Genomic DNA, 17,770 nt, shown 5'->3' with positions numbered 1-17,770 from the left:
TACACAGCTCAAAAAGTGCTCGTTTTCAAGTTTTATTCTTGCAATGAAGCCTGATACCTTGACATTTGCAGAGCATGCAGCCCATGCTCAGGACCCACCGCCTGGCCTCTGTCCTGTGAGCAGGGGGGTGTGCGCGGCCTGGGGACCCCAGGTCCCGAGACCCCCTGCGCCGCGGCCTCACAGCTGCATGACCGCCAAAGTGGGTGCTGGACCCCCGCCCCTTCACGAGCCTCCAGAGCCTCCCCACTATGCCTCCCTGCCTCCACGGTGGGAAGGAAACGGCCCCATGAAGGGAGAGGAGCCGGGCCCGTGATGGACCCGAGCATCTTGGCTGGCGGACGCGGTGGCTGCTGCTGGACAGCTGCCCCGAGGGCCCTCACGCGGCCCCAGACCCCCGCCACCGAGGGGTCATCTGCGTGGCCCACCAGCCGCGAGGACAGCACCAGCCTCGGGAGCGCCACGCCTCACACTGTCTACCTGCGCTCAGTCGTTCTCGCGCTTAGAGAGGAACGACATCACGGCAGAACCGAGAGCCGCCATCAGGAGCGAGACCCCGCGGCGCCCAGCCTGGGTGTGTGTTTGCCCCTCGTCCCCTCCTCCAGGTGGCGCCGGCCTGACAGCAGAGCCTACCCAGCGCTGCCCTGACTGCAGGGCCCCGGCGCGCAGGGTGGGGCTGGGCTGGAATGCTCTCCCCGGCCGGCTTTATTCGGGCTATTGGCCGTCTCAGTACCGACTGAAAAGGAGAGAGACTTGCACCCGGAGAGGTTTCGGAGTAAACAGTGCTGGAGGTAATTTTGGTCAACTAGCTTAGCGAGAGGCATCTGGTTCCCACCCGTGGAGTCTCCCGAGGCAGGTGCCACCCTGTGAACCAGGCCCCTGTGAGGCACAGCCCGGCGGGTTTCCGTGGGTCATTCTAGTTAGGTAACAGTACCAAGCTCAGTCCCTCTGAGAACTACTCAAGTACTAAGACCCCAGCTGTGACAGGGCCAGGCGGATCCTCAGGGCTCTAGAGCTGTCTAAATCGTGAGAACCTGTGGGATGCTTCATCTTGGCTAGGGTTATAGTAAACAGAAATTTTAAAGTTAAGTTAAAAGAATTAAGTGTTGTACAATATCCTCATAATTTATATTGCTTAAGATTATTTGCATGCTAGGATGCAAATTTATATAGTATTTTCTTTGAACATAATGCTATTTAAGAACACATGCTTTATAAAACTGTGATCTCATTTGCATTTGGGTGCAGAAAGCCAGTCACAAAAGCATCCACTGTCCCTTACTCTGGCTATTAATAATCAGAATATTAAAAAGTGATACAGTAAGGATTAGAACCAAATTTACTATTTTTGAACAGAATAGGAAAAAACTTTTAAATGATTGAGTTGTAACTAAACTATGATTTATCTTAAAGAAATGTGTAAACCCAACTATGTTAACTTAGAAAATGTGCTGATTTGCTCAAGTAGAATACATGCAAAATCAGACGCCCTCTGGTGAAGTTTTACACCTGGACGGCGCTTGTCACACACAAACCTATCGTTCCCCAGCGAGGGCCCACCGGGGAACCAGGAGGATGCTGGAGCCGCCTTCTCATCGGATGATTGGCGCTGAGCGGTCATTCGTCACTGTCGGGCGGAGTTTCACAGTAGCAAAGGGGTTCTCTCCACTGCGGGGGAGAAAAAAATGCTGGCAGAAATACTCCAAGACAGGGATTTGATGTGAAAACAGCCAGTGACTACCCTTGCTCTGTAACACACACTTTAAAATTTCAGGCATTTTCTGAATATTATACAGTTCGTTCTGGGATGGTTCTCTCCATGCCACCTGTTATAAGCACTGATTTGTTTTGTTTTGGGCTTGGAGGGGACTGATCCCGAGGCCTCAGGCCTGTGGGTCGGGCGCTGGATGGGCTTGGCTTCTGCCTTGATCCAAAGGGAGGGCCCGTCCTGGAAGGCTCTCCCACCACCACCCTCCCCTGCACCCTAGGCAGGACCACAGAGAGGAGGGCACCCCTCTGTCAGAGGTGGGCACTTCCCTGGCGGTTGGGTGGTTAGGACTCAGCACAGTCACTGCCAAGGGCCCAAGTTCAGTCCCTGGTCGGGAACTAAGGTCGCGAGCCCAGGCCGCCTAGGCTGAGCTGGGAGTAGAGGCCCTTAGGGAGGAAGTTAACTTACCTGAGGAAAGGAGGCTTTGCAAACCCATTTGCATTGTTCTGTGGGAAAGATAAAGAGGACGTTTTCATAAGACCTAAGGGTACAGACATCTGAAGCCCACGTGCTGCTGAAAGCAGAGCAGAGAGCTGCCCCGTCTCCACTCCCTGGGGAGGAGTCATCTAAGTCCCCTGAGGGATCAGGGCCAGAACGGGAGGCGCTGGGCGCTGCTGCTCGCCTGGTCTGCCTGCGGTTAGGGGTGGCTTCCTGGAGCGTGGTCCTGACAGGTGCCGTGAGGAGCAGTAAGTCAGAAGGAAGCCTTGTTGGGTTTTGGTGCCCACAGACTGGTGCCAACGGCCAGCCAGAGACCTGAGCTCGTAGGAAGTCCTGTCGGTGTGGGGGTTGGGGTGGACGGAGCAGCACAGGCGCCGTCTCCACCTTGGGGCATCGCCCGGCCCTCCCAGGGCTCGGTCCCCACGTGGCCAGGGGCCAGGTGAAGGTGTGTCCTCACCCCCCAGACCTCTGCTCTGGCTCCCGCACGGGCTTGCTGTCGGAGCTGGCAGCCCAGGAGGGAGCAGTGTCACGCCGGGTGACCAGCGCTCCCTGGGCGGCTCTGCGCGGTGCCGGAAGTACAGCCCCTCGAGGCAGAGGGCCTGGGGCCCCGGGCTGCTTTCAGACCTCTGCCTGCAGGCCTGGGCCTCTGGACACCGTGGCCTGGACCCGGGGCCAGCCAGCTCATCCTGAGGGGGCACCTCGCCGCCAGGGCACTCAGCCTGGCACCCCGATTCCCTGTCTCCCCTTCGGGGGGAAGCCCAGAGCAGCTGCCCCGCTTGTCAGCATGACCCCAGGCCTGTCCCCACAGGGCATGCTCAGCAGGCCTCGGCGTAGGCTGTTCCTGTGTTACGGGGGATGGAGGGCTCATTTACGATTCTACAGACATTCCCTGATGCCTGCTGTGCAGCCCCACTTGTGCTCAGGGCGCCAGGTGGGGAGGCTGAGTCCTGGCTGTGGCTCAGGGGTGGTGGGTGTGTCCTCCCACCTGGGAAGCATTCTTCCTGCTGAGACTTCCACCCCGGATGCGGCCTCCGCAGGGCAGGTAACGGAAACTCCCTTCCTGCCCGTCCCCAGGGCAGGACACTGTCCCCCCTCCCCTGTGTGCCCTCATCTTAGAAAAGGCCCCTGCTTGCTGAATGTCGGCACCCCCGCTGCCCTCGAGGCAGAAACCTTGGAGCTCGACTGAACTGTGAACCGAGCTTAATCGGGGTCTCACGAGCTGTGTCATCTGGGGACACGACTCTCAAAGAACAAGATGGTGAAGTAGATGCATCCAAGTCCAGCCCTGGTGGGGAAGTGGCAAGAAGTAACAGCCTGTGCCGTGAGGAAGGAGGGCAAAATGACTCTTAACGGGCCGCCTGAAGCCACCGGCCCTGGTGTGCATCCCGTGCCCCCTCAAGCCCGCTCCAGTTGGTACAAGCCACACACACGCACGCGGACACCAAGACACCAGCTGGGCGCTGGGAGCACCCTGTCCTAACAAGAGGGCTGTCAGGCAAGGCATCTCTGACATAAAAATCATCAATCACATAAAAAGCAGCAGTGCTTTCTTAGCTCAGTCTCCTAAGGCAATAGAAGTAAAAGCAAAAACAAAACACATAGGACCTAGTCCAACTTACGCGCTTTTTGCACAGCGAAGGAAACATCAACAACACGGAAAGACAGCCTACAGTCTGGGAGAAAGTCTTTGCAAGTGATTCTGCCAACAAAAGCTTGCTTTCCGAAATGTACAAATAGCTCACACAAGTTAAAGTGTTAACCGCTCAGTCGTGTCCAGCTCTTTGCGACCCCACGGACTAAAGGCTGCCAGGCTTCTCTGTCCATGGGATTTTCCGGGCGGGAATACTGGAGTGGGTAGCCATTTCCTTCTCCAGGGGATCTTCCTGATCAAGGGATCGAACCCAGGTCTCCTATATTGCAGGTGTATTCTTTACTGTCTGAGCCACTTACCCAGCCAGCTTGTACAATGCAATAACAAAAACAACCCAGTCCAAAGGTGGACAGAAGACTTATCAAATAGATACTTCTCCAGAGAAGACACACAGATGGCCAACACGCACATGAAGAGGTGCTCAACATCACTAATTACTAGAGAAATGCAAATCCAAGCTGCGATGAGGTACAACCCTCCCGCCGGCTACAACAGTCATTGTTAAAATGCCTACAAATGACAAATGCTGGAGAGGGTGTGGGGAAAGGGGAGCCCACCTACACTGTTGGTGGGGATGTAAAATGGTGTAGTCACTGTGGAGAGTGGAGAGCAGTGTGGAGGGTCCTTGAAAAACTGAAAACAGACTTGCCCTCTGATCCAGCAACTGCACCCCTGGGCATATGTCCGGACGGCCCAGAGGGAGGGTATGGGGAGGGGGGAGGGAGGAGGGAGGAGGGTTCAGGATGGGGAGCACGGGTATACCTGTGGCGGATTCATTTCGATGTTGGGCAAAACTAATACAATATTGTAAAGTTTAAAAATAAAATTAAAAAAAAAATGTAATTCAAAGAGCTGCACACACCCCAGCATTCACAGCACCAGGACACAGCAGCTGGGAGGCAGCCCCCGGGGTACCCTAAGCATCCCGGTGTTCAAACAGAACGTCGGGTGACTGACCGTGCTCGGTGGTTGTGTGAATGCAGAGTCTGCAGGTAACCGCTGTAACGTCAAGCTGCTGTGCCAGCTTCCCTGGACCCCAGCGTTTGGCCCTGGTTTTCTGCAGCGTTATCAGCTGCTGTAAACAGCTTAAGGAAGAGGAGTTACCAGCCCTGCTGGGCCTGAGAACCTCTGAGATATGGAATCCCAGGGCTGAGGCTCCGGCCCTCGGGGCTCCTGGACAGGCCTGTCGTGGGACCTGCTCCTTGACCCTCACCTTCCGGATCGGTTTCTAAATGGAATCTTGTTCTCTTTCGAGTGAGCCCTACCAGGCTGTCCCGTATGGCGGCTGCTTGCCATGTGACTAATTAACACGAATTTAAAATCCGAGCCTCGGTTCCTTCTTTGCACTCTCCACTTCTCAAGTGCTCAGCAGCCCGTGTCCAGTGGCCACTCTGCTGGCCTGCCTGGTTCTGGAACATTTCTGTCTGACCCATCAACTCTCTGGGTGGTTTACTGACGCACAGATGACTCAACTCTGTGCCTCCTGTCTTTGCAAGAGGCCACCAGGACCCGGTGAAAAACGGGCATCTGCACCTGCCCCGAGGGGCTCTCCTGGGGGCAGCACCGGTTACCCGTCCGCCCTGCAGCTTGACTGCCGCTTTGGCCTGGTACTGCTTCGACCCAGTACCAGTGAGATGCAGGAGCTCGTCTCATAGACAGGACAGGGCGGGCAGAGGCGGCGGTGTCAAAGGCTGTGACAGAGGTGCAGTTTCATCTCCGGCAGTTTGCAGAGGATTGTGAAATATTACTTCCCGAGATGAAGCGATAGAAATGGAACAGGAGTCAGCCGTCACCCAGTCACCAGAGCCTGTGCTGCCTCCCGCAGGCCTTGGGTTTCCTCAGAGCTCTTCCTCCAGGACTCAGCTCATGTGCTCGCCCCTAGGAAGCCACTTTGGATGCCCCACCCTGGAGCTGGAGCCCTCCCCGCCTCCTGCCCCCACACTTCCTCCATGGCCCCTGCATCACTGCTCCCTGGACTGGACTCCTGGGTTGGTTTGTCTCCCTGGAGCCTGGTGCAGGCCTGGACTGTGATCAGCTCGTCAGGGAACACGTCCCAGTCGAGGCGGGGGGACCTGCAGGCCCTCTTCGCGTGCCGGGTGGCCATGTTCCCGAAGGTTTCAGTCGGTCAGCGGAGTCTGACGCCGTGGAAATGTGCGCTGCTAACGTCGCTGTGACCTTGCTATAGATATCAACCCTATGCCTGTTCCCTTTTCATGGAAGGTTTCGCTTATCATGAAGCAAAGTGTTCATTAACACTCATTCTGACATTTGCAAAACCAGCGACAACCAATCACCATGGGAACTCACACAAGGGGGTCCTTTTCATTAGATAGGTAGGGCTGTTAATATTCTTCCAAGAAATCAAAAATTAAAGGCCACTAATCATAAAAAAATCAAAGACTGAAAAAGGCCTTCCGGCTTGTGAGACAGAACTAAGGGGGCCTGACCCGAGTGCCAGGGCTGCGCTGGCCTCACACAATGAGTTAGGAGTTCTCTCCTCTTTACTTGTAAGGACAGTTGGAGCAGGTCTGGCATTCATTCTTTGAACGTTTCACAGGATTCACCAATGAAGCCATCGGGTTACAGGCTTTTTTAGGAGACCTTAAGTTACTGACTCGAGGGCGACAGGACACGGTGGGGAGCAGGCTTCTGCCTGGGGGCCGCCAGGACTGCATAGACAGGAGCCCAGAGGCTGAGCTTAGGCCCCACACCCGGTCCTGGTGGAAGGGCAGCAGCTTCCACGAGGACCTGCCGGGGGTGGGGAGGCGGCCACTAGGCCACCCTGGGCCTAGGGAGAGAGACGTACTTAAGGCTCTGCTGCTCAAGGAAGTGGAAGGAATAAAAAGGTGGGTGCAGTGTACAAGGCTGCCCAGCTGGTCCTTGTGCTTCCCAAGACAGCCTCCTGGTGCTGACAGTCGGTTATGATCCAGCCAACAGGGAGGTTTAAAAATAAAGTTAGAGCTCATTTAAACTGCCAAATGCTTAATAACGAACATCATCACGGACTGTGCCGACATCTAAAGCCAGGATTTTTTTTCACTCTATCCATTCAGTGTGGTGAGAACCACACCGATGCCTTCTTCATTGAGCTTCACCCACGTGGTAAAAACACTGAAAGTTAAAACATGTTTTCTTCTGAATTCAGTGCTGTTAGCTAAAATGTGTTTTCATTTATAATTCCAGTGTTAGCTACGATTTTAGGGCAAGATTCTTTTACCTTAAAAGGCAGTATACAGGCAGACCTCATTTTATTGCACTTGACTGTGCTTCACAGATACTGGGTTTTTTTTCCCCTTACAAATGGAAGGTTTGTGGCAAGTCTGCTGGCACCATTTTTCCAGTGGCATTTGCTCAGGTCATGTCTGTGTCGCGCGCTGCAGCACTCCGGGCTTTTCGTTATTATCACAGTCACAGTGATCACTGATTAGTGGCCTTTTGTGTCACTGCTACAATGCACTGAGACTCAGCTAATCGGCATTTTTATCAAAGTGTTTTTCAATTAAGGTATATACATAGCTTTTTTAGACACAACGCTATTGCACACCCAACAGACTGCATGTATGTAAACATAACTCTTAAACACACTGGGAAACCAGAAAGCTCATGGGACCTGCTTTATCGAGACGGTCTGGAAGCTAACCCATTACATCTGAGGCCTGTCTGTGCAACCTTTATCAAGTTACAGAACTGTGTGGCCATTATCATCAATGGTTGTCATCACAGAAGGAAACCACCAGACTGGCCCGCAGATGGACTGGCCACCACCACAGATGAAATGCTCCCGCCACACAAAACCGGCCAACAGACAACAATGGCAGATTCTGACCCCGGCTGGAAACAAGGGAGAAAGGGGAACTCAATACAGGACACCATGTGGACGTAAGCAGCAAAATCCAGACTGGGGACACCCTCCAGGACTAGTAACCTGGGTTTTCTACGTAGAGATGACACAGAGATCTCTAGGTACGGAAAGGCGAGTCATGAGACTTGGCCAGATCACCAGCAATGGTGTGGGGAGCTGGCCTGGGTCCAGATTCGAACAACGATACCATCAAGAAATTTTTAATGAGACAATCAGAAATTTGAAGTGACCAGGTGATGATATCCAGGAGTTAATGCAATTTTAAACGATACGATAGTTGGTTTTGTGAGAAAAGAGGACCTTTAACGTATTTACAGATGAAATAATATGAAGTCTGGAACTGGCTTTGCTGATCTGGGAATGTGTAGGGAGGAGACGAAGCAAGATTTATAAATGAATTATATGTAAATCTGGGGGACCAAATCAGTAGATTATTCTTTCCACTTTCACGTGTGTGTGAATTTTTCCATAAAAAAAGTTGAAAATCAAATCCAGAAGAAGACACTGCAGACCAGCAGGCCCACACCTGTGCGCCTGGATCCTGAGTTTTGTGACATGCAAATTGTAAGTTGATTTTTTTTTTCAGCAAAATGAATTTTTATGCTTTTAGAAATGCCTTAAGATCATTTCCAAATAGTTTGAGTATTGTTTTAAAATATACCAGGCCCTTTAATGAAATAGCATTTCAGATCTGCCCTTTCAAGCAGCATCTCCAGTTTTGACATCTCTCACCAACAAAATGGGAAAGCTCCCTATCCTTCTGAAAGTAATTTCTGGAGTTAGAAAGCTGGAGTGATTTGCAGTGATGACAGTGAAAACAAGGAGTCACGCAGTGTGCTTATCTAGGAAGAGAAGCCAAAGACATTTCTGAATGAGATTCCAAAGTGGCATTTCCAGGACCCAAATCCGCACTGCAGCCTGCGAGGAGGCAGGCATGGTCCCCCCGTACCTGGGGCCCATCTTTCAGAGCCTCATTCCCTGTAACCGACTCCGCCTGGCACCACTCAGAGGCGAACAGAGGCCCCCGGGGGTGGTGACACCCCATGGGGGTGCATGGCTCCTGCAAGCACCACAGAAAGAACAAACCCATGACAAAGAAGAAGCGGTCGAAGCGGCCCAGGCTTATTACAGCACCAACCGCTTATGTGCCCTCGTCTCCAGAGCACACTCACCGTCTCCCTCTGAGAAACAGCTACGGCACAGAGTCTCTTCTTTCAAACCTGATCAGCGCCACTCCGCCTGCCCTGAGGGCCACCTTTCCCTTGGCACTGAGATAGCAAACGTCGGCCACTCCGCCCCAAGTCTGCCCTCCCCGCTGGCACAGGGGACCCGCGTCCCTGCTCCTGGCGGGCCAGCCCCTTCCTTCTCAGTCACCCCCTTTTCCTCCATCCTCTCCGCCTTCTCTGCTGTATAATCTATATTGTGGGAAAAGAGGACAAGAACCCCCTCTAGACTCCTGCCGAGTACACCCCGCTGGAGCTGTAAACTCTGGCTCCTCCTGTCTGGGAGGCGCCTCTCTTGGCTCCTGGTCTCGGGGCTTGCACCCGCCTCAGGACGATGGCTCTGGCTGCGGAAGTGGCCTCAGTGGGCAGCGCTCCCCAGGAAATCGCCCCAGCTAAGGTCCTGGCCCAGAGCTCTTGGCGGGGCTAGTGGGGGCACCGGGCTGCCTCTGCCTTCCAGATGCTTCCACAGCTGGGGACACAGCCCACCTCATCACTGAGTCAGCATCCCAGGAAAACTGACCCCTGACCTCCATCCAAGTTGTCGCTGCACCCCCTGTCCTCATGGCACCTGGCTCCATTCCCCCACGGAGCTCCCAGCTCTGACATTTTTGTCTATCTCTCACTGTCTGCTGCTTATCTTATCACTAGAGCCTAAGCTCCAGCAGAGCCAGAGCTGGACTGTTTATCTCAGCTCCTCCAGAGCCCACTGGGCCTGGCTTGAAGACAAAGTCACTGTCTCTGGGATGGATGAAGTGACTCATGGCCTCTGTCCCAGTCCCGGGACACAGTTCCTGAAGGCGTGGTGATTAGATCATTACTGTGGACCTTCAGTCTTCCTCCAGAAAACAATATGAAAACTGAAGAAAGTGCAGAGAAAGGTGATTAGCGGACGAAAGAATTGTAGACATGATCAAAAGCAGGAGAGCTTGAAACCGGACACAGTCTGGGAAACGATGGATCTCGTAGGTGCCAGCCATCATTTACAGAGGAGATAAAAACAAGAGGGGCACAGAAGTTAAGGCGGCTGAAAGGCTGCGTGACAGACAGAATCTGCAGGCCCTGGGAGCAAGTGCGTGCCCCGCCCGAGGGTCACCCCCTTCCTGCTCGGAGGGAAAGGGGCCCCGCACCCCAGAGCCCGCTTGGCAGATCGGGGACCTACTCACAGGAGGCGTGCTTTCTGGTTTGGGCACCGGGGCTTTATGGTTAGAAGCCTTCTGGGAGATGTCTTCTCTCTCAGCGGCGGCTGCTCCCGTGGACAGAAACTCCAGGTAGTCCGGCGGGGGGATCACGACGCTGCTCTTTTCCGCCAAGTTCGTGGTGCTCACGCTGCGGACAGGCGCCAAGCTAGCGACAGGAATGGAGGACGTGGGTTAGAGGAGACCTGCCCCTGCACCCCAGGCATCCTGCGTCTCCTCTGGCAGGAACTGTGTGGATTAGATATCCACAGTGGTGGGGCGAGAGATTACCACACACACAGCACTGCAGTGTTTCTCGACTGACTGTTAATCGCTAAGTCGTGTTCTACTCTTTGTGACCCCGTGGACTGTAACCCGCCAGCTCCTCTGTGCAAGGGATTTCCCAGGCAACAGTCAGTGTTTCTGTGTGCCAGTGTTTCTGCTGGCTTGCACATGTACATTCAAAAGAGATTCTTTAAGAGACCTGACAAAAGGAGAGGAAAACTAGCTCCATTAGAGGCTGACTCTTGATCCAATTTAAGAAAATATAGCGAAAGCACTGAGCACGCCAGAGTTTCAGCACCCTGAAGACACTCAGTCTTGTTTCTTGGCCAGTGGCAGCTGAGCTGTTCTGCAAAGGACAGACACACAGCTGGCCGTGAGCAAGGGTCACGGAAGGACTTGGGGCAGTGTCTGCGGTCCTGGGGACAGCGGGATGGGTCGGGGGGTTGTTCTGACATGGCAGACACCGTGGCCGAGGCGGTTTGTGGTCAAGGTGATGCCACGTTCTGTTGGGACATGTTTCTGAGGACCCGAGGGACAGCCAGCTAACTCACACAGAGATCTTCCTGTTTCGGCCGGGAGAGACCTGCCTACATTAGTCTCGTCCTGGCTCCATCACTTCTGGCTCCCTGTGCCCGTTTCCTCAATTTTCAACAGGGGCCCCACCTCACAAGGTCATGTGAGAAAGAAACGACCTGGTCAGTGCAAGTGGCCAGCTCCTGAGTAGCAGTGCCAGTCATTCCTGGGTGGGACACAGAGGTGCTGAGTGGAGCCCCTTGATGTCACTCGAGCCACAGGAGCAGACACGGTGGCTCAGGGAGCACGAGAAGGAAAAAGGACGAGGGTGGGTCCCAAGGACCCCACGTCTGAGCAGAGGGCAGAGGAAAGGCCTGAGAGGGGACTGAAGACAGGTGGCTGGCGAGGGAAAGAGAGAAGAGGGCAAATGCAGGAGAACGTTCCGGCACACGTGTTCACCAGGGCAGACAGGCCAGGCGCGTGGCCTGGGGCTTCACTGTGGTGGGCAGCGGGACTGGGAGGGACCATGGGCCAGGAAGGGGGCGTCTCTTCCTAGCAGAGGGTAGCGCCAGGACGACAGGAAATCGGGAAGGAACAGGCAGGGAGCAGCACCCGCACCCGCCAGCCCGGCCGTAGCGTCGCCGCAGGCTCTGCCGCTCGTCCAGATCCACCCCCATGTGCGTGGGGACCCGGGGTCCCGGCGAGCCCCGCCGGCCGAGCTGCAGGCGCTCCTACCTTGGCGCCAGCTCGCTCGCGGCCTCCTCCTCGTTCTCCTCCAGCAGCTTCGTGTAGGACGACGGGAACCAGCCCCTCCTGCAGGCGAGAGCCGGGGGAAGACGACCTTGCTGGGGTGGCCGACATGCAGGCCACAGACATGCCTGCAACGGCCTGGGGGCCGCTCGGGGCCAGGGGTGGTGGGGTCGGCTGGGCCACTTGCGTCCCATCCCATCAGAGGCATCTTACACGTCATTTCTATTTGGATCCCCTTTGTGTCTTTTGTTTCCATTTCGGTTTAAACTTAGTACCTGAATAATCTACACAGAAACTCAGTTTAACCTTCTAGGAAGGCTTGTGCACACACAGTTGGAATGAGGACACTGGCATTCACACGAACTCACGTGCCAGATCTCATATACAGCGTTATCCTGAAAAATCTGAAGTCACATACCAACGAGTGCCTTTACTTTCAGAGGTGACTCCTGTACGCGCATCAAATCTACAGGACTCCCTGGTGGTCCAGTGGCTAAGACTCCATGCTTCAGTGCAGGGGGCAGGGGCTCAGTTCCGGGTTGGGGAACTAAGATCCCATGTGCCATGCAGTATGGCCAAAATTTTTAAAAAACTTATCTCTATATGCACACACATGCAGAACACAGCTTGGGAACAACGCAGATAGACAATGGCAGCTAACTAGGCTAGAACTGTCACTGAAGTGTGGCCTCGCTGGGGCGGAGGCGCTCAACTGCCCTCAAGGATGGCCTCGACGGGAGCCCTCGGGGTGGGGACGGCCCGGCCCGGGACCCACATTTTGGTGCTGTCGTGCTCCCCGTACATCCAGCCGTCCTTCTCCTCGGAGATGAGCAGCGTGATGACGTCTCCCTGTGCGAAGCTGAGCAAGGTCTGGTTAGCGCCGGCCGTGTGCGGAAAGATGGTTTTCACTTTCTGCTTTTTCACCATGTTCAGTCCGGAGGCCATGGAAACCGATCGCGGCAAATTGGGGTCAACGGAAGAACCTGTGGGAAGCAAGCAGGGCAGCTATGAGTTTTTCAAGAATGACTGGGCGAGTTCAAAGGTGCCCACCCCAGAAACCCGGCCACCCCATGTCACCAGCGCACTCATTCCACTGAGATGTCAATTGGTTCTATCCCCACACTTCCACCTGTGGCTGGACAGACAGCAACAGACAGGGAGAGCGCCTAAGCCTGGCCCGAGGCCTCTTGGAGGAGGAGCCTGTGGCCAAAGGCTCTTTAGACCAAGAGGATAAAGCCGTGTGGCCCAGCCTCACCCGCACGGAGTCTCTCGGGATGGCCCATAGAGGCCAGTGCTCCACACCACCCAGCCTGCACCTCTCCCCGCCCCGCTCGCCCACCACAGCTCGTGGAAGCACTGTCAGGCACCAGCTCAGACCAAACTGCCCAGAGCCTGTGCCACGAGAGAGGAGGACGCTGGGGACAGCGTGGCCGCTCAGCCGCGAGTGGGGCAGCACGTGCTGACCCCGCCCCCCGCGGACCGACCCCTCCCTCAGCACCCAGGCCGACCCGGGAACCAGACGAGCCCCACGCGGGCGGCCAGGCTCCACAGCCATCGCTGCGCGGTCAGGTCTCAGCTCAAATGCGGGCTGGCCTTTACCAGCCCACCCTAACGCCTGCAAAAAAATGGAATGGAAACATTTTTTTCCAGCTATCTTTTTTTCCACTCAAATTTTGCTAGCCTACTATTTACTATAAAACAATGCAGAATCTCTTTCTTCATCGTCCTCGGAAATTTTTGACACTACAATGTAAACTCTGCTCTCTGCTTGACATGCCGCCTACTCTAATTATCAAGGTTGCGCCGGATCCAGTGATTTTCATTTAGCTTTTCCAACAAGAACCAAAGAGTCCTGTGAGTGGCCGGGCGGCACGCAGTGCTGTATGCTTTCACCCTATGTTATATGTACAGAACTCGCGGTCTTCAAAGGTGAGTGACTACAGTGTCATCTTTGCAGCTGACATTCTGAAAGTCTCATCTCTTCCCCAACAGCTGCAGGCGGTGGACAGCCTGTGGACTCTCGCTAGCAGTGCCCTGTGTGACTGCCATGACCTTCACCCCCAAGGGGCCTGTGAGACCCCCACACACACGCCCAGTGCCACCACAGTCTTGAGGTCCTCGACGCCAAACTGCAGGCAAGAGTGGAGCCTAGCTGAAGCCATCAGAAATGCCTGCAGACAAGACGTGTTCCTGATTTACTCAGAGTGTGTCAGCTGGGTTAAGAAATGTTAACAGTTGAAACTGAAGCCTCCAGAAAGCATGAAATGCTTTGTTCAGTCAGTTTAGTTCAGTCGCTTAGTCGTGTCCGACTCTTTGCGACCCCATGAATTGAAGCACGCCAGGCCTCCCTGTCCATCACCAACTCCCGGAGTCCACCCAAACTCATGGCCATCGAGTTGGTGATGCCATCCAGCCATCTCATCCTCTGTTGTCCCCTTCTACTCTTGCCCCCAATCCCTCCCAGCATCAGAGTCTTTTCCAATGAGTCAACTCTTTGCATGAGGTGGCCAAAGTACTGGAGTTTCAGCTTCAGCATCAGTCCTTCCAATGAATACCCAGGACTGATCTCCTTTAGAATGGACTGGTTGGATCTCCTTGCAGTTCAAGGGACTCCCAAGAGTCTTCTCCAGCACCACAGTTCAAAAGCATCAATTCTTCAGCGCTCAGCTTTCTTCACAGTCCAACTCTCACATCTATACATGACCACTGGAAAAACCATAGCCTTGACTAGACAGACCTTTGTTGGCAAAGTATGTTTGCTTTTCAATATGCTATCTAGGTTGCTCATAACTTTCCTTCCAAGGAGTAAGTGTCTTTTAATTTCATGGCTGCAATCACCAACTGCAGTGATTTTGGAGCCCCCAAAAATAAAGTCTGACACTGTTTCCCCATCTAATTCCCATGAAGTGATGGGACCGGATGCCATGATCTTCGTTTTCTGAATGTTGAGCTTTAAGCCAACTTTTGTACTCTCCTCTTTCACTTTCATCAAGAGGCTTTTTAGTTCCTCTTCACTTTCTGCCATAAGGGTGGTGTCATCTGCATATCTGAGGTTATTGATATTTCTCCTGGCAGTCTGGATTCCAGCTTGTGTTTCTTCCAGCCCAGCGTTTCTCATGATGTACTCTGCAGAGAAGTTAAACAAGCAGGGTGACAATATACAGTCTTGACGTACTCCTTTTCCTGTTTGGAACCAGTCTGTTGTTCCATGTCCAGTTCTAACTGTTGCTTCCTGACCTGCATATAGGTTTCTCAAGAGGCAGGTCAGGTGGTCTGGTATCCCCATCTCTTTCATAATTTTCCACAGTTTATTGTGATCCACACAGTCAAAGGCTTTGGCATAGTCAATAAAGCAGGAATAGATGTTTTTCTGGAACTCTCTTGCTTTTTCGACGATCCAGCGGATGTTCAAGCTGGTTTTAAAACCAGCTTGAACATCTAGAGGTTCACGGTTCACGTACTGCTGAAGCCTGGCTTGGAGAATTTTGACATGCTCTGTTAGTGATGATGAAAAACACTGAGTATAATTCAATCGCAGCCTACCGGTGAGACCAGGAACCACAACTGTGATATGTGAATTTCTATCATCTGTTTCGTCCTTTCATTGAAAAGAGGAGATTTTATCTCAGCTGCCAGTGGATATGGAACACAGCGTGAGGCTCTCTTCTAAGCATGTATTGAAAATGTAACACCTTTCAATACTATGTTTATGGAAACATCTGTCAGCATACAGAAGTCATATCTGTTGACGCAACGTCCTACAGTTTTATTTTTTATTTTATTTTATTTTTGTTTGACTCCACTCTTATGAAGTTCTTGAATAGGCAAATTCACAGAGAAAGAAAGTAAAATACAGGTTACGAAGAAATAGGGATGTTACTTAACCGGTAGAGTTTCAGCTTGAGTTTTATTTTTTTTTTTTTTTTTTTTTAGTTTTAGAATCAACCTGGACCCTGTCTGGAGGTGTGAGTTCCCCTGAGCCAGTGTGGACCGGTGCTACCACACACGTGGATTTACTTCTAGCTTACAACGTGCATGTGGGCTAAGTTGCTTCAGTCATGGCCGACTCTTTGTGACTCATGGGATGTAGATCTCAAGGCACACTTACCTAAATATTTAAGAAATTTAAAGGTATTTTAAAGGAAATTCAACTAAACAGCTCACCTGTTAAATTATTTTTTCTTTCTGAGTTCTGTGCGACTGTGGCTGGGTTCTTAAACAGATCGATCAAAGGGCTGGTCAAGGCTCTGGCTGAAGGAGCCGCAGGGATCTTTGGTGGGTATTTAGAAAGGCTGTCACAATCTTGCCCAACCTGTAAAAAATCCCTTATTAGTTTAATCCGAGTATAACCCAGCAATGGCATTAGAGATCGGTCCCCAGGGCTGTTTTGTATTACATGCTTTAGATTCCATTTTCTTCCCCAAATTCTCTTGTTTGCAGGGTAATGCCCCATTTTTAATTATTTTAAGAATACCCCCTTCTTTTGTCTATTTATTTATTTATTTATTTTGGCTGCCCGTGCATCTTAGTTCCCTGACCAGGGACTGGACCCTCGTCCCCTGCAGTGGAAGTGCAGAGTCTTACCCACTGGCCCCCAGGGAAGTCCCCCACCTTTTAAAGCAGTTACTCCCCATTCCCCCAGCCCCTGAACAGCACTCATCTACTTTCTGTCTCTGTGGGTTTCGAGGCTCCCTTTTAAATGCTGCTTGGCTCAAGGCTTCTCCATTTAAAAGTATTTTTCCACAGAATTTTGAGTGCATTAGTCCATTACTTTCTGACACCTAGTTTTCTAAAAAGAAGTCTGATTTCAGTGGGATTCTCTTTTCTTTGTAATAAGTAATCCATTTTCCCCTCCCTGAAAGTTTTCAGAATCCTCTGTTGCTAACATTCTGCTGCCTGTTGAGGTTCTGGCCTTTGCGATCCAGCCAGGATCACCCTGCCTGCTGCGTAACAGGCCAGACTGTCAAGGTCATTTCTTACGCACAGCGGTTGGCGCTGGGCGGGGGGAGAAGTGGCAGGCAAGAGCGTGGGTCTGGGGACAGGCCCAGCCTCGGGGAGGGAGAGGGGCCACGTCTGGTGCTTGCACTGCTGGAAGGGTGAAGTCGCAGTGAGGAAAGGTAGGCCCTGGAAATGATACGGGTGGCCCGGGATTTCCACTGACAACGGCGGCCTTGCTCTGTTGTGCAAATCTGGCTGAAATCCTGAGGTGATGACTAGCTCTCACCATGCTGCTTCTCTCGATCATGGGTGAAGGCAGGGGTGTTCCAGACATCGGGGTGGAGATGGGGGTCTTAATTTCTTCGATCATGTTCATGATTTTCTCTGGCACTTTGGTGACATCACTACAGGTTTCTTGCCACCGAGGCAGTTTGGAATTGATCAGTTCTGCAGACTATATAAATTCAAAAGAAACAAAACCAAAGACAAACAAACGTGTATTGTTAGAAAGACTGACACAAATGGTAACTACTACTACTCAGATTCCTGGCTTACCACCGGAAGTGTGGGAGCGAGGAGTTAAATTCAGCAGTAGCTGAAGCATCTGTGAGGATCTGCTGTGTCTTATTTGCTGAGGAGCACGTAGGCTCCTGTTGTAAAGGGATTTCCTGTCTCCCTCAGTGTGGGTAGAGTTCAGGCTGATACAAGGATTGTTGATGGTTCAGAAGTTCAGAACTAACACCGAAGGTGGAGCAATCTGTGTTAACCCCCATGTTTCTCAGGGGCCCGAGAACTGCCGACCCCTGTGTCTTCCTCCCACCCCTTCCATGAGAAGCGCCTCTGATGGAGCAAGAGGACCAGGAGTGGACTTAACTCCAGAGAAAGAGGCCTGGTGCCCTGGAGGGTGACTCAGATCTGTCCTGAGAAGGTGCTCTACGGGACGGCGGGACCAGAGGCGGAGCGTGGTAGTTCTCTGGAGTCAGCACAGTGCTGAGTGGAAGTCCTGACCACAGCCCGGCGGGGCCCTTGGGCAGGCAGCAGCTGGGTGCAGAGGCTTAGGAAGACAGCGCTGAGACTGCCCAGCCCTAGAGGTGGAGGTGTCTGTCCTGCCTCCCACAGCCTGGCTCTTCCTCTGACTGGACTCCCGGATTCCCGGGAGCCCTTATAAGA

General features: G+C 52.9%; 1 protein-coding gene across 1 annotated transcript in view; it reads right to left on the bottom strand.

Moving 5' to 3' along the window:
* Positions 1 to 19: 19 nt before the first annotated feature.
* Positions 20 to 17,770, bottom strand: part of BAIAP2L1 (BAR/IMD domain containing adaptor protein 2 like 1) — an 80,361-nt gene continuing 62,610 nt past the window's right edge. Inside the window, exons 8-14 of the mRNA XM_061402184.1 lie at positions 16,887 to 17,054; positions 15,827 to 15,974; positions 12,438 to 12,645; positions 11,648 to 11,725; positions 10,103 to 10,283; positions 2,174 to 2,211; positions 20 to 1,665 (exon numbers count right to left, since the gene is read on the bottom strand). Of these exons, the coding sequence (XP_061258168.1) occupies positions 1,590 to 1,665; positions 2,174 to 2,211; positions 10,103 to 10,283; positions 11,648 to 11,725; positions 12,438 to 12,645; positions 15,827 to 15,974; positions 16,887 to 17,054 (897 nt within the window). The 3' untranslated portion in view covers positions 20 to 1,589. The remainder of the gene's footprint in view (positions 1,666 to 2,173; positions 2,212 to 10,102; positions 10,284 to 11,647; positions 11,726 to 12,437; positions 12,646 to 15,826; positions 15,975 to 16,886; positions 17,055 to 17,770) is intronic.

Source organism: Bos javanicus, chromosome 25 (assembly GCF_032452875.1).
Source record: "Bos javanicus breed banteng chromosome 25, ARS-OSU_banteng_1.0, whole genome shotgun sequence".
Taxonomy (NCBI): Eukaryota; Metazoa; Chordata; class Mammalia; order Artiodactyla; family Bovidae; genus Bos; species Bos javanicus.
Note: the sequence above shows the minus strand (reverse complement) of the source record. Positions and strands in the feature narration are given on the sequence as shown.